At 56.8% G+C, this 15,503-nt stretch overlaps 5 protein-coding genes across 5 annotated transcripts; 3 read left to right on the plus strand and 2 right to left on the minus strand.

The window, feature by feature from the left end:
• Positions 1–1,759: 1,759 nt before the first annotated feature.
• ACO1O0_004139 (major facilitator superfamily domain-containing protein) lies at positions 1,760–3,613 on the plus strand (the record flags this gene model as incomplete). Its single annotated transcript, XM_083193581.1, has 4 exons — positions 1,760–1,772; positions 1,831–2,140; positions 2,401–2,895; positions 2,947–3,613. The coding sequence occupies 4 exons, from the start codon at positions 1,760–1,762 to the stop codon at positions 3,611–3,613; spliced, it is 1,485 nt and encodes a 494-aa protein (XP_083050529.1).
• Positions 3,614–5,487: 1,874 nt separating this feature from the next.
• On the plus strand, positions 5,488–8,547 carry ACO1O0_004140 (transcription factor domain-containing protein; the record flags this gene model as incomplete). Its single annotated transcript, XM_083193582.1, has 4 exons — positions 5,488–5,792; positions 5,852–6,718; positions 6,773–7,709; positions 7,765–8,547. The coding sequence occupies 4 exons, from the start codon at positions 5,488–5,490 to the stop codon at positions 8,545–8,547; spliced, it is 2,892 nt and encodes a 963-aa protein (XP_083050530.1).
• Positions 8,548–8,969: 422 nt separating this feature from the next.
• ACO1O0_004141 (uncharacterized protein) lies at positions 8,970–9,668 on the minus strand (the record flags this gene model as incomplete). Its single annotated transcript, XM_083193583.1, has 1 exon — positions 8,970–9,668. One exon carries the CDS (start codon positions 9,666–9,668, stop codon positions 8,970–8,972), a length of 699 nt encoding a protein of 232 aa, XP_083050531.1.
• Positions 9,669–10,910: 1,242 nt separating this feature from the next.
• ACO1O0_004142 (Zn(II)2Cys6 transcription factor domain-containing protein) lies at positions 10,911–12,241 on the plus strand (the record flags this gene model as incomplete). The annotated part of the gene is made up of 3 exons (XM_083193584.1): positions 10,911–11,234; positions 11,297–11,846; positions 11,910–12,241. 3 exons carry the CDS (start codon positions 10,911–10,913, stop codon positions 12,239–12,241), a joined length of 1,206 nt encoding a protein of 401 aa, XP_083050532.1.
• Positions 12,242–12,828: 587 nt separating this feature from the next.
• ACO1O0_004143 (uncharacterized protein) lies at positions 12,829–15,273 on the minus strand (the record flags this gene model as incomplete). Its single annotated transcript, XM_083193585.1, has 1 exon — positions 12,829–15,273. The coding sequence occupies one exon, from the start codon at positions 15,271–15,273 to the stop codon at positions 12,829–12,831; it is 2,445 nt and encodes an 814-aa protein (XP_083050533.1).
• Between the last annotated feature and the right edge of the window lie 230 nt (positions 15,274–15,503).

Genomic DNA, 15,503 nt, shown 5'->3' on the forward strand with positions numbered 1-15,503 from the left:
CATGTCGGCAGATGCCGCGCTGGCTGCTGCTGGTCAGTGGTGGCAATGGCATGCCTATTCGTCTACCTACTCCGGCGGGGCGCTCTGCCGACGCATGCCTTTCTTACCGATGAGTCCGATGACCGCGTAGAGCTGGGCGAAGCTTGTGCGGTGAGGCCAGGCGTTGCGGCGTTGGTGCCTTGCCAGGCGGTTGGCCAGCCTGGTTGGCCCTGCCTGTCGGTGCTAGTTGCAGCAGCGAACCGCGTTCAACCGCCCTCGAGAAGAATCGACCAGCGTGCTGGGAATACCCGCCGCAGGAGGATTGCCCGGTGACAGACGCCCAACAAGCTAACCTCCGAACTGGTGGGAGGTTTAGACTTGGGACCTGAGTGGAGGGCAAGCTGGATGGATAGTCCCACACCTCGTAGGTACCCCGACACCCTTGCGCTCACCTGGCTGCAATCTCCCCTGCTCGATGCCCTGATTGGGTCTGCATTTCTTTCATTTTCGTGCCGCCCTGGCCCAGATAACCGGCGCAGAACCACGCCGCGAGGTACCTGTCCTGTATCCTTTCCTATGTTTTTACGAGGAGAGTGTGCCTGGGTTGAAAGTTTGTTTGCACATTTGATCGTCAACCCCTGGTACTGTCTTCACTAGAGTACCAATTTTGGCTGCCCACTAGCAAAATTGCGCCTCCCTCGCGTCCGTCGGGCTTTGGGAGGTGTTTTTTTTCTCTTTCCTTCTTTCTTTCTTTACAAGACGAGCGGTCCTTGTCGGAAGATGCTGGCTGGCTGGATGCTGCCCTGGAGAGCCCAAGCCTGGTCAACCCTCCTCGACAGCTCGACATCCACCCCTCTCGTCGCTGACGGATTCACGCCCCCCGGACCCAGGCTTCCGGATCCAAGGCGGCATGGATGATGGACCATGGCATGACATGGGCCCATATGGGCCACATGGCCCCGGCCTGGCGGAGCAGATCACTGGCCGTCACTTTTCCGGTGCTCCAAGGTCACCGCCCCTTCGCTGCCACCGAACCTCGAAGGGCCCCAGCCAGCGCAGGGCACTCGTACATTTCCTGTGTTACATACCGCTGCCATGTACCTCCACAGATTTCTGCTACAATACGTACCCGCCTCTGCCTCGTACCGGCTCTGGTCCCCGGAAGATTGGTTGTACCCACGACAGCGTTTATGACCCCAGATGGGCCCTTATGACTTGGCTAGGTTGCAGGGTTATTTCTCTCCTCCTCATTGAGCTTCTTATATTCCTCCCCGTCCGCTTCTTTTCACTCCTGGGTTGCTCCCGAAATTCTTGCATGTGCGAAGTATCGTATTGTGCCTCTTCCGCTTTCTGTTTCTCCATGTGACTTCCTCGCATATATCTTATCCACTCCTGCACCTACCTCACGACGACTATCACATACCGGTACCTGCCTAAGACTAGTAACTGACATCATCGTCCGGTCTTTGGGTCTTTCAACCTTACCGCCCTTTTCCGGAGACTTTGAAAGCTGTTTTTGACCAACTGCCTTCATAACTTTCTGACTTTGAATTTTTACAACCGTTGCTGGGCTCTGGTATTGGGCGCGGATCACACATCTCGAACCTTACATCGGTCACGACTTTCATGGTGTACGACGAGTTTGTAGGAAATCCAAACTTCATCTCGTCCGCACAAGGGCGAAAAGGCCAAAATGAGAGCATATGGCTCCGTCGCCAGGGCTCGTCGAGCCTCCAGCAGCCGCCATGACAGAATCGCGCCGCCCTTCCCGGCCAGGCAGATGTTTGTTCTAGGTATGGATGAGTTTCATTGTTGATGACTACGCCCGCTCTGGAAAGCTAACCTGTCTAGCGTGCTGCCGGATATGTGAGCCCATTGCTTTCATGTCCATATTCCCCTACATCTACTACATGATTGAGGACTTCCACATCACCGACGACTCCAGCAAGATCTCGGTCTACGCCGGCATGGTCACATCCGCCTTCACCTTAGCCGAGTTTGCGACCGGCGTTCTTTGGGGGAGGCTGAGCGACAAAATTGGTCGCAAACCTGTGCTGCTGTTCGGACTCGCTGGCACCGCCCTCAGTGTCCTCGTCTTTGGCTTCGCTCCCAGTTTACCTGTTGCACTATTTGCACGTGCTCTGGGTGGACTCCTAAACGGGTATGCCCGAACCTTCACTCACTCGTAAGAAGAGGGTTGTGACTAACTTTCATTCAGAAACATTGGAGTTTTGCAGACAACAGTTGCGGAGCTGGTTACAGTGAAGGAACAGCAGCGTGAGTGATCGCGGTGTTGTATCACACTGGGAAGATGCTAACCTGCTTGCAGCTCGAGCGTACACTATTATGCCAATGGTCTGGTGCATCGGGTAAGCATGGGGAGTTTCAAAAGGTTGTGTAGTTAATCTAACACGATTCCAGATCCATTGTCGGCCCCATGATTGGAGGTGCTCTGGCTCGGCCATGCATCAGCTATCCTGAGCTCTTCCCTCGAGGAACTATTTGGGATCACTACCCATACCTGCTACCCAACCTGTTCAGTGCCGCCACCGTGTTTGTGGGTGTTATTGTTGGCATCCTTTTCCTCGAAGAGACCCACGCCGTTAAGAAGCATAGCCGAGACCGGGGCAGAGAGTTTGGCGACTATATCCTGTCAAAGGTTCCGGGATTGTCTTGCCGCGAGCGTAACCCAGAGAAGCAGTCTCTGCTCAATAGCGACCGCGGAATCATCCAAGACAGTTTCGACGAAGAGTGCCTCCCCGAGTACCAAAGCCAGGACAACTCCCCGAAGTTGGTCCCTCAGGCCGACCCCGCGCCCGTCGAGGCAGTCCCGCACCAGGTTCCCGGTTCTCCTGGTTTCAAGATATTCACCAGGCCTGTCATCATGAATATCATTTCGTATGGTATTCTGGCTTTGTGAGTATCATTCAAGTCTCATTTCGAGGTCTATTGCTAATACAGGGACAGCCACACAATGACCTTTGACCAGCTCCTTCCGGTCTTCCTCAGTACTGCTCCCCCGAAGCACCCGAATGTGGAGCTACCTTTCAAGTTCATCGACGGGTTCGGCCTTGAGACGAAGACGATCGGTATCATCATGTCAGTTCAGGGCATTTACTCCCTGGTATCGAACTACGTTCTCGTGGCACCAGTCACCCGCCGACTCGGATCGCTGCGCCTGTTTCGAATTCTGGCCCTCTCGTACTTTGCACTGTACTTGGTCACGCCATATCTCGTGCTTCTCCCGGAGAACCTGAGGATGCCAGCCATTTACATCTTGGTGGTCTGGAAATGCACCTTTTCAACCATGGCGTACCCTAGCAACGCCATCCTGCTAGCAAATTCGGCTCCCTCGAAGCAGGTCCTCGGCACCATCAACGGTATTGCAGCCTCGACGGCGAGTTTATGTCGAGCACTTGGTCCCACGGTCTCCGGTCTTCTTTACTCGCTCGGTCTTCGAACTGGGTACTCTGGGCTGGCCTGGTGGTTCAGCGGAATTGTCACGATTGCTGGAGCATACCTCAGCTTGCAGATCACCGAGGGAGGCCAGCAACAAGATGTGCCGGCAGACACACTGGATGCCCTCGAGGATGAGCGGCTTCTCGACGACTACGACGACGACGACAGCGTTTGAATGAACAACGGATGACATTTTACGCAATATGCATTTCACCCAGCGGGCTTGGGAACAGGTGCTCGAGGCAGTAACCAATTATCTTAGTCAGTGTTTAATAGTCCTACGACCCTCTCACGACAAATACCCCTCTAGATTCGGCGACGGGGGTCGGCGTTGGTTTTTTGAACTGGTTTTTATTTCAACTTTTTTTTTCTCTCTTTTCTTTTTGTGGCGCAGGAGCTCTCAATACATAGACAGGGGCATTCGTTTGGAACGACAGAAATTTGGGCATGCAACGGCGTCAAATATTGGAATGCGCAAGTATACCTCAGGTCAGTAGAACTTCCAGAAGGGGGGGCATTAGCGATTTCAGTGTGATTTACACGAAATTTTGGGGCATTCGGGTGGAATGTGACGGAACATTGGAGACAACGGTACATGAGTATCACTCGGCTGCTAAGTGGTACCAATGAGGAATACGAAATCATCTTTTGGCGAGTGGCTGTGCGTTTCAAGACGAGCGTGATACTCAAAACAACCGACTTAACCTCTACCCTTTTGTATTCGTACATGATATCTCGCCTACGGATATTAGTAGTACAAGTAACATCGAGGACAGGATGGAAGAGACGGGTGGGATTTGACGACCGGTCATTGGCCGATGGGATTGGCTAAAAAGGATTGATTGAGATGCTTATCAGAGGGTCTAACTATTGGTCTACGCCCGCATCGGCAACTGGCTCCCTACTAACGCACAAACGAGCGGGCGCACGTTGTCAACTTGGAGACCCGCCTCGTGGCGCTGTGACTAAGAGTATTCAAGGCTGGGGAAGAGGCTCACAGGGGACGGCAAACAGAATGTGGGCAGGTACTCCGTAGTAGTATTCGCATGTACGGAGTATTTAATGCTTCTGCGAACCCCTGAGGACGAAACACGCTGGGGTCGAGTTGCCTCTCTGAACCCCTGGGGACGATGCGAACACCGGCTGGCCGGAGTTGTCCCTCGCCATACCTAGCTCATGGGAGGGTTAGGAGTCCTATCAATCCCAATCTGCGGATACCATTGACCAATGCATGATCCCGCCGAAGCTCCGAGACTATTAAGCAGTGGCTTGTGCTAGCTAACCCATTCCTGGGAACGCCTCGGTTTATCGATCAACCCGAGTCCCTGACTCCCTAATCGAGTGACTGAGCAGAGATGAAGAAGGGGAGTTGAGTGCGGGGGCGCCGCAGCTGGAGTGTGTAGGGGGGGGGGAGCGGTGGTTACTGGTTGCTTATCAGTGGGTGGTTCCTCGTAGCCCGTAGGTAGGGACGGATAGGGAGGCACAGGCACCGTACTAACTGCTAGTAGAAGTAGGGATTGGTGCTCGTACACTACTACACTTAGGTAGTATTACTGCCTATTAGGGGACCCCCAACCCGCAAGGCGCCAGTGGGGCTCCCTCGCCCAAACGACGAACGACGGGCAGCGACGGACGGCGACGAACTTGGCTGGAGGTTGCTTGTGGTTGCCAACCTGCCGCCCACCGACTCGAGGCTGCACGATGCAACAACCCTGAGCCCCAAATCCTCAAGTCGCATTTCCTGCCTCCTCCTGCCTCCCGGTCGTCACGGTCGTCACGGTCATCATTGTCATGGTCTCCTGGGCGTTCCCCAGCATACACCCAACCATCGATTGCGCTGCGCCTGGCAGCACCATGGCCGATTTGTACTCGTACAGTGTTCGGACGCCACGATAGGATCGCATACCTACCATGTTGGTCTTGGTCTCCCGCAATTTCACACAATGCTGACACGCTCGATATCCAGACCGACCGATTCTATCCCTCCCTCCCCTCCTCCCTCCTCCTACCTACTACTCTTAGGCAGCCCTCTGGCTGGCAAGACGCACAATGCCTGCGCATGGGCCTCCGTCGCCGAGCGTCCAGCCTGCCAAGCGGCAACGGCAGTCCTCGGTCGATGACACGTCCCCCCGCGATTCCCAGACAAGCCCCGCCGACCAGGCCTCCGACATCTCGGCACCCGCTGCCAGCAAGCCCGGCCAGAGCAGCAACTTCCGCAATGTGAGCGCCTGCAACCGCTGTCGCCTGCGCAAGAACCGCTGCGACCAGCGCCTGCCCAGCTGCGCCAGTTGCGCCAAGGCTGGCGTGGCTTGCGTGGGCTACGACCCCATCACCAAGAAGGAGATCCCGCGCAGGTACGCTTCATGGACGGCACATACCCCGGTTTGAGATGCTGACCGGTCGCGATGCTTAGTTATGTCTTTTACCTCGAGACCCGGGTTGAGCAGCTGGAGAACATGCTACGATCCCACAACATCGACTTCCCGGCGGCAGAGAGCCTGGAGCTGTGCTCCCGCCCCGGAACCGCTGTTGCACCAGCCGCCGTGAAGCTGGAGAACGAGCACGACTCGACCACAGATGGGCCGGACTTTACGAAACCGCGGAACCCCACAGTAGACTCGCTGAGCCATAAGAAGTCTAACCAAAGCCCGGCTATGCTGAATATCGTCAGCCCGTCAAAACCCAAGTCCCTGGCGTCCGCGTCGGGCGTGTCCTTCGCCAGGGTCGTATATGCGGCTGTGCAGTATTCCGTGTCCGATCAAAGCGGCGCCCATGACCGATCGGCAGCGAGACACCCGGGCGGCGGCGGCACATCGATGCGCGACTCCTTCTTTGGACTCCATACGAAACCGACGATCCAGCCGGCCACGTTCCCCAGTCGACAAGTCGGCCTGAGGCTGGTCACCCTGTACTTTGAGCATGCGAATCCCCAGATACCCATATTGCACCGCGGCGAGTTTATGAAGATGTTTGAGAAGGCCTACGCGGACCCGTCCCAACCCCGCGGGGCGCGTGAGGAGTACATGCTGAATATGGTCTTCGCGATCGGGTGCGGTGTCATAGTTGGCGAGCCCGTCAAGACGGAGGCGGCCGCATCCGGGGGCTGTAAGATGGCCATTGACCGGGTTGATGGCCAGTGTCAGCCTGAGGAGTACCACGCGAGCGCCATCGTTCATCTCGAGGCTTGCCTGAGTAGCAGCGGTGGGGGATTAGAAGTGCTTCAAGCCGTCCTTCTTCTCGCCAACTTCGCTCTGCTTCGGCCCGTACCTCCTGGGCTCTGGTACATCCTTATATCTGGAGAATTTTAACTTAACCATGGGCTAACTTTTTCAAGGTATATCATCGGCGTAGCCGTTCGGTTGGCGGTTGACCTTGGCCTCCATCACGAGGATGGAATAGATGTCGACGGACCGCCCGATCAACCGACGGACACAGACGAAAGCGACAGTGGCCGTCCAATCGAAGGCAGTGGGCAGGAGCGAGGAAGACGAATATGGATCCGGGACCTGCGCCGGCGGCTCTGGTGGTGCACATATTCCTTCGACCGTCTGGTGAGCACCTGCGTGGGCCGCCCATTCGGCATCAGCGATCAGGTCATCACTACGGAACTGCCTTCGCTCTTAGACGACGAGTATATCACCCCTGTAGGTATCGCGGAACATCGGGGCGAGGATGCCCCGCCGAGCTATAAACACGTCGCTCACCACTACTTCCGACTGCGAATGCTCCAATCCGAGATCCTCCAGGTCTTACAATACAACCAGTCCCAGATTGCGAGGGCTGGTGGGAATGGACCGGCATACCCAGAGATGCACACCCACTTACCGTCGCCATTCCTAGTCCAGTTTGACTCTTTCCGGTCCTGGCGTCAGAACATCGACGAGAGGTTGTATAGTTGGAAGATATCGGCGCCCACGAGGCACGAGACGGGGGTGGCATTCTCCACCGAGTTTCTGGAGCTCAACTATTGGCAGGCCATCATCATGCTCTACCGGCAGAGCCTGAGTGTGCCAGCCATGTTTGAGGACGAGTACAATACGTCAAACGAGGTCGACAGCCCCAGGGGCGTCACCACGACCGAACTCCGCGAGGATGAGGACAAGATCTACCTCAAGGTGGCAGAGGCCGGACAGAAGATTCTGCGAATTTACCGCCAGCTACACCTGAGCGGCCTCGTGAGCTACACCTACCTATCAACACATCACCTCTTCATGGCCGGTATATCCTATCTCTACGCCATATGGCACTCTCCCACAGTCCGCGGGTGCCTTGTAAGTATCCCTTCTGAGAGATACCTCGATAGAGTATGTTTCTGACCCAACATAGACGATGGACGAAGTAGACTTTACCGTTCTAGCGGCAAAGTCAGTATTTACCGACATGATGGACAAGTGTCCACCGGCCGAGACTTGCAGAGACGCCTTCGACAGGACGGCAAGGGCCACCATCAAAATGGCCAGCTCCAACGGTGGGTTTGGTTCAACAGCCCAAGCTCCACGGCGACAGAGGGCCCAATCCACCACCTGGGTCACCAGCACCGATTCGATGACATCGACGCCTAAACTGCAGCACCGGAACCGACAGTCAGAACACCAGCCGTTCAACTTTGATCTGTCACTATCGGATACCCTGTCGTCGCCGACACTGTCGGTCACGGGGGAGATGGCGGCCCGGCCGTCGCCACCTCTGTCGCAGGCCAAGGCCTTTGATACAGATTATATGATGCAGTCCCAGACTAGCCGGAGCCCGGGAGACGGGGCTATGAAGCAGGATACGAGCGTGGGATCGTCGGCGGCGGCAGGACCCCGGCGGCGGGCATCCCCGCAATCTTCAGGGACCAATACGTACATGGGCCAGCAGTTTGGACTGCAGGGCGCCATGGACTACCCAGACACGCAGACGATGGACTTTCTGCAGACACTGGGAGCTGCGCCGAATGGTGAGTTTGGGAACGTGGACCAGCATGTGGACCTGGGCTTTGGCATGAACTGGGACGGACTGCCGAATGAGTTTGGGGATCACCACCAGATGAATCCCTTTGACACGTTTTTCTTTGGCGGGCAGCAGGGCGGGAGCGGAAACGGCCCCAACGGCGGGATGGGCCTTTGATATACCCCGATGATGGCTTGAAGTATACTGTTACAGTTTGGATTGACGAGCATGTAGTTGTTGGATCCTGAGAATCTTTCAGCCTTTGCGGATATCATTGAGCGGGGGGAAAAAATATTTGCGAGTGGAGACGAGCAATTGCATATCCATGGATGGACATGCCATTGTATATGAAGATATCTCCGTTGATTATGAATCACGACTTCCTGGCGAAGGCCGAGGCGTTCCGAGTTTATCTGTCCAATATTACTAGCTGAAGTATCCATGCCATTACAAAGCAGTCCTTCCTTTTCCCGTTTTCCAAAATCTTGAAACGCCATCTAATAGGTATCATCATCATATCCAACTGGCTAACATATCTCATGAATCCAAGCTCTCATTACACATCAACGCCTGTAGTCGAACACACACGCACAATAAATCTAGTAATCACGGCTTCGCCGCTTATCCCCGCGACGGACGTGACGGACGGGTGCATCGCCACCAGCAAACTGACGAGGGTCAATGTCGCGGAAGCCGCCCTCGCGCCGGCGACCCTCGCTCCTGCGGGACTTGCGCCGGGCCGGCGGCTCGTTCTCCTCGATCACGACGACCTCGTCCTCGGACTCGACCACCTCTACCTCCTCCTCCTCCTCATCCTCCGACGGGGGTCCACGCCGGGGTGGCGGCTCCACGATAATGGGCCGCACGCCGCCGCCAGACCTCCTCTCGCGCTCGCGCTCGCGCTCGCGCGTCCTGATCTCGACGGTCTCGGTGGCGCGCACGGAGGGGCGCCTGCGCCTGCGGCCAGGGCTGCGGCTGGGGGAGCGCGAGCGGGAGCGGCGACGGTGGTGACGGTGGTGACGGCGGTGATGGCGGTACTTGGGGCGGACGGACACGTCGGAGCCCGCGTAGATGGAAGGGCAGCAGCCCAGGCAGGAGTAGAAGAGGAAGATGAGGAGGAGGAAGCCCACGACGGAGCCGAGGACGATGCCGACGATGATGCCCGGGTGGAGCGACGTGTCCAGGCCGCTGTAGTGGGCGGGGATGATGATCTCGGTGGTGCGCACCTGGCGGGGGGCGAGGAGGACGGGGGACGGCGGCGAGGCGTCGGTGGGGGACGGGAGGTGTATGGCAGGCATCGCGGTCGCTGGTCTCGGTGTGTAGTAGTAGTATATATATTGGAAGTCGGCAGTATAAGGAGTGATTGCGCTGTGGGACCCGCTGGGCAGGTCCCGCGACGGGTTTGTTGGGATTGCGAACGTTTGGCGCACAAGTGGGCGCCAGGCTGACAGGTTCGAGATGACCGTTGGAGGGGATGGTTGCGACACGCGACGACGAGGTCAATGGGGGTGGCGGCGCATTATGGGGAGGCTAGAGGGTAGATGTGCAAGAGAGCAGCCTGGGGGATCGCGGAGCATAGCATTGGCGCCGGGGCGATGACAATCGATGAATGCGACCATGGATGACTTGTTGTAGAGATGTTGGTTGCTCCTGGACGATGATGGATGGAGGGTGCGGGGCCCAGCCACCAACCATTTTACACGACTTGGATGGATGACGAGGCGTCATTAACATTTCGAGTCGCCGGTGAGCTTAATGGGCTCGGCCCGTAATGGACCGTCAACCCGAATAAACCCCTACATAGATAAGTAGTAATGCTAGTAGTGCCTGGCAATTACCAGTAGTATTGGCACTACCTTACCTGGTACTAGTATTGGCAACCTGTTATTAACGTGAAGTGACCGTTGGTGTCTCGGCCACTCCCAGTTTGACAAACCGCTCCTGCCTCCCTTCACGTGGCGCAAGCTGCAACCAGAAGTAGCGTCAATCAGTTCCTTCCCTTACATACATCAACATCCGCATCCCACCGGCTAATGCAAGTGCACTGCAGCCATCCAGTGGACTCATCAGCCCTATCAGACACCCTCAGTTCCTGAGGCCTGGCTGGGACACGTAGGCGGTGACGTCTCTACCTGATGTATTACCTATAGTAGTAGTAATCCTCCGTATTTCGTACCAAGGCGCCGGGGGAAGTCTCAGACTGGAAGCCAACTGCGGCTGAGCCGTTGGCACAGCAATCTTTCAATGGTCATTCGCTGGATTTCGGTCAATGTTGGCGCAGCATCCCGACCTTGGGTTCTTGGAGCTGGCATCGACAATACTTAGGTAGGGGCCTCGGCGCCGACGCCGCCTTCTCCTTAACATCACCAACACCACCACCACCACCACCACCACCAAATGCCATGGATTCATCAGATGGAAGCATCGCAGAGGATCAAGGATGGGAAACGACCGCGTCTTTCTCCAGACCATCCACGTCCCCTGGCAGCGACACCGCCAACAACCGCTCTGCCGTCGTTCCCCGATTCCGTCGTCGCCCCATGCCCTGCAAGGGCCATACAAAGTCACGGAGAGGATGCCTCAACTGCAAGCGCCGCCGCGTCAAGTGCTCAGAGACTCATCCCCAGTGCACTCACTGCGTCCGTCTCGGCCTTCCATGCGAATATCCCCCACCTAACCCGAACCCCAATGCCATCAGTCCCACGGGTCCCATGGGCAACCCTCGCAAGTCTCTCTCATCGACGCCCACCCAGTTCTCCATGGATGACCTGCGCTTCTTCCAACACTTCCTCCTCACTGCGTACCCACCCATGCCCATCGGTGGCGATGACATCTGGAGAGGGGTTGCCCGCCTCTCCCACGATGTACGACTCCAGATAACCCAGTCATAGCCCTACTGAAGGAACAAGGTCTCATGTGTAGCTAGTTCGACTACCTCGTCCACGCCATGCTCGGCCTCGGCGCATCACACCTCAGCCTCTGTCTTGCCTCCGACTCGTCAACCTCCTCCGCCGACTACTCCTCCCAAGCCCTCTCCCACCGCGTCCGCGCCATCAGCTCTCTCAACCACGCCCTCAGCCAGCCCTGTACCTCACGCATCGAGGGCGACGCCCGCTTCGCCACCATCATGGCCCTCGCATTCCAGTCCTCCCATATGCCCGATGGCATGCTCGAATTCGTATCCATGGTCCGTGGCTGCATTGTCGTCGCCGAGACCGCCATACCCTCCTTGCGCGAATCTGCCTTCGCCTCCTTCTCCACCGAGGAACACGTGCGCCGCGTCTACGAGATGAGCGCTGCCTTTGGGGAGGATACCGCCCAGTGGTATCGCGATGTGGCTTGGTATCGCGCCTTTGCCCAGCAGGGGCTGGCGTCGGTCAAGGCCCTGGAGCCGCTGTGCCAAGACGACTTTGAGAGGATGTACTATTCCAATCTGTATTCCACCCTCGAAAAGTCAATAGTATCACCGGTCGAAGGTAAGCCTCTCACCAAGGATCTGCTCCTACTTCGCTCCCTCCCTCACACCAACGGCTGTCCAGGTTTCGCAGAGCTCTGCTGCGGCTACTCCGTCCTAGAACGGGTAGCCCACGATGCGTTCACCCGCTTCGTAGACCCCAACAACGCCACCGCCCAGCTCCTCCTCGTCCACTTCTTCCTCGTCGAGCACGAGATTGGCATGCTAGCCCTACGGACTATCGCCCAGGCCTACCCCTTCCGCGGGTCCATCACCACCGCCTGGATCCACGACGTCGCCGCCCGCCTACCTTCCGAGTACTCGTGCTACATGGCCTGGCCCATTGCCTACACCTTGAGCGGGAATATGAGAAGCAGCATGGAGCAGAGGATCCCCTTGGGCGGGGTCGTGACGTGAGAGGTAGTCGGGCAGCTCTGGCAGGCTCTCTCAAATTGCCCCGTAAAGAGGTTAAGGGATAGGAGACAGACAACCTGAGCCCATGAGTACCACAAGCTAGAAACCCTGTCTGAGAAGCAAGTCACTTCACGGCAAAGCACAACTCCAAATTATAGCTGAAAGGAAATTGTCAATTAGACTGAAACCGGCAGGTATCATTCCCCGCCACAGAGTACCATCTTATGTACACTATAATGGTACAAAGAACAAAAACTCGCAACTCCTGCAAAGCCAGAATCTAAACCGTCATCAGATATCCTTGGTCTGGTGTGTACCATCGAGATGAAAAACTCTTCTTCCTGTATCCTGCATAAGAGAAATACTCCCGCCACCCCATCCATAAAAAACATTTGAAACAGACGCGATACAAGGAAATCTTTGGACCGTGTAGGTAGTTGTTTAGGCGCACAGGCGCGCCCCTCTAGAGTACTAGTATGTGTAATGAGACAAGTGAAGCAGTGGTCATGGCCGGTGACATGGTGGTGTCCGCTGGCAGATATTCGTACAGATAAAAAGAAAAGGAGACGTGACAGTCTATTTGTGGTGGTTCAGATTTGGTTCTTGAATCCCTTCTTGGGAAGGGGAGGTAGTGCGCATGTTGGCGGGGGCGCCGGTGGCGGGCTCTCGACGAAATGCGGTACACTCTTGCGGTTCGGCGGGCTCTGCACGTTGGCATCGGATTTGGAGGGGTTGTTTGAAGGTGCAGGGACGGGTGGAAGCGGCATGGAGGGCGGTGGTGCCAGAGGTAGACTGTGGATGGCAGGACTCGGCGCTTGGTCGGCGACGACAAACGGAAGCATGCTCGCTCTCTTGGTTGTCCGTGGGGGTGGAGAGAGCGCATTGCTGGGTTTGTACATATCAATAGAGGAATGACACCGCTCTGGGTCGTGGGTACGGGTTTGCTGCGGGTGCAGTACTCGCATTGTAGGGGGCGCAGAAGGACCTGAGAGTGACCCGGGTGGCTGACCACGCAGTTGCCGCAATGCTCCCACGCTAGAGAGTCGTCGGGGGCTGCTGTGTTCGACTAGCCTGGGGGGACTCTGCACTTCTAGGCTTGGAGTCGAGGATCGCCCAGTTTGAACCCGAGACTGTGGTCGCAATGGCGGGAGGGGCTCAAGCTCGGCGTTAAGAGGTGGTGTCTTCTCGCCGTGTCGGGTAGCGGGACGTTCAGGTATATTCTCTCTTGGTGAGGGTTGGTCCTCAACCATCGACAGCGGTCGAGAAATGCGTAGCGCTGTTGGCGGTCTTCGTGACAAGGTCCGCGAGGGTAGCTCAGACTCCTTTGGCGGGGACCAGGGCAAAGGACTTTCGCCCATCGGCGGTCGCGAATACCGACGGTTGGATGAGTGAGGAACACTGAAATTGGGGGCTTGAATGTTTCCGGCCGGTGTTCCTGGGTCTTCTGCTGGGACAGCAGAGGCGCCGACAAGAGTCGAGTGAGGACGCTGGGCCCCTATATTTGGCCGGATCTCAATGAACGGAGTCATAGTCTGGAGAGACTTCCGCCTGTCGAGAATGGCGGACGCGTTCGGACGTAGTCGAGCCTCGGTACTGCTCAGATCAAGGTGGCGTCTTGGAGATTCTTCTACCGACGCGGGAAAGCTCTCCGCCGTAGGGGAGCATGCAGGAGATGAGCCAGCTGATGTGATCATAGTCCGCTGCCCAGACGAAATGCATGAGAGGCGGTTCGCGCTGCTACGAAGGCTTTCCAGCTGTTGTCCATCATGAGATATCACGCTGTTGGTCGCCGACATGTCATCGATAGATCTGTCGCGAGCAACGTCGAACGTGGTGGCAAAAGAGGCATCGCTCTCTCGGCGAACAACAAAGTCCGGTTCCCAAGGTTGGGTTTCAGGGATACTCCTCGAGTATCGATCCGAGTCCCTCACAATGAGGGTCCTCTGGCTGGCCTGTCCTCGCAAAGATACCGAGTCCTCGACAACCGGTATGCCCGTTTCGGGAACAGACTTTTTTCCGCCCATCGCTTCAATGGTGCGCCGCAACGTTGCCAGCCACTCGTCCATAGTCTCAGGATTGTCAAAAACGAGAAGCATGTTGGAAGCGCTACGTTTTTCAACGCCACCGCGAAATGGAAGCCTTGAGAAGAACGACTTGCCGGAGTCTCCTGCAGTGCCGCTATCCGGGCCCATAGCCGAGGCGACCTGTAGTACCCAGTGTCGGCCGGGAATCATATCGCTTGCAAAAGCTGCCGAGCTCCTATTTAGGCGAAGTACCTTCTCGGGCAGTCGATCAAAGGGCCCTTCGCCTGCATATTCCAACAGATACCCAGAGGCGGCAAGGATGTAGGTCTTGGTTGTCCACTCGAAATCTAAGCCAACCGCGGACTTAGTTCTGCGACGTCTTGTCTTCGATTTCCCCTTCTCCTCTGCTTGCAACCCAATGGGATTGGGTGGAGTTGCCAGTTCGCCGACCTTCTTTTCATGCGCTCTCAGAATGAGGTCCGCGGGGACGGTGGTGGCAGGCAATGTCGAAAATCGCTCGGCTTTGGGGTATGCTTTGTGCAGGGGCGGAGCATTCCATGATAAGGCGCCTCCTTTGGCCGGCTTTGTGTGGTTGCCTATTTTCCGTATTGAAATGTCCGCCGAAGGGGACGGTAATTCTTGAGATTCATCGTCCTCTATGCTGGTCGAAAGCGGGCGTGATATGTGACTCCGGGCGAGGGGCTTGCCAGGAGGGAGCGTATAGTATGGAATTCCCTCAGTCGCATTCTCTCGGCCTGGGGGCTTGGGCAGCCTCGGCGAGGTCGGGCTATCGGAGGCCCTCACAACCTTGGTCCTCCCAAATATGCTTCGTAGACCTAGTCTGGATTCTCTGCGGGCAAGCTTCTCGGCCAGTGACAACTGTGCGGGAACAGCTTCGGCGACGGAGAGATCGAGCGGGTGGGGGTTGGCGCGCCACTTTGACTGATTGCTGGGCTGGGGGTGAAGAGACTCGGGGTTCATGGCGCAAGGCATCGTTGCCGCGGGGGCCATGGTGGTCGGTCGATGTCGTTTGTCTCAGCAAGGTCGGTTGGTCGCAGCCGAGAAGCGCTATGTCCAACGCAAACGAACAGGAAGGAACGGTTGACCGCGGGGTAGCGGGTGATAAGAAGTAAAAGAGTGTCGCCAAATAAAGGCTGGCCGCCCGACTCCGTGCGCAGATTCTAGGTCTGGCGCGTCGGAGATGAAGATACGGGAAGCAGCATATGTCGTATCGGCGCAGC

Source organism: Amphichorda felina (assembly GCF_050947745.1).
Source record: "Amphichorda felina strain 45539 chromosome Unknown scaffold_4, whole genome shotgun sequence".
Classification (NCBI taxonomy): domain Eukaryota; kingdom Fungi; phylum Ascomycota; class Sordariomycetes; order Hypocreales; family Bionectriaceae; genus Amphichorda; species Amphichorda felina.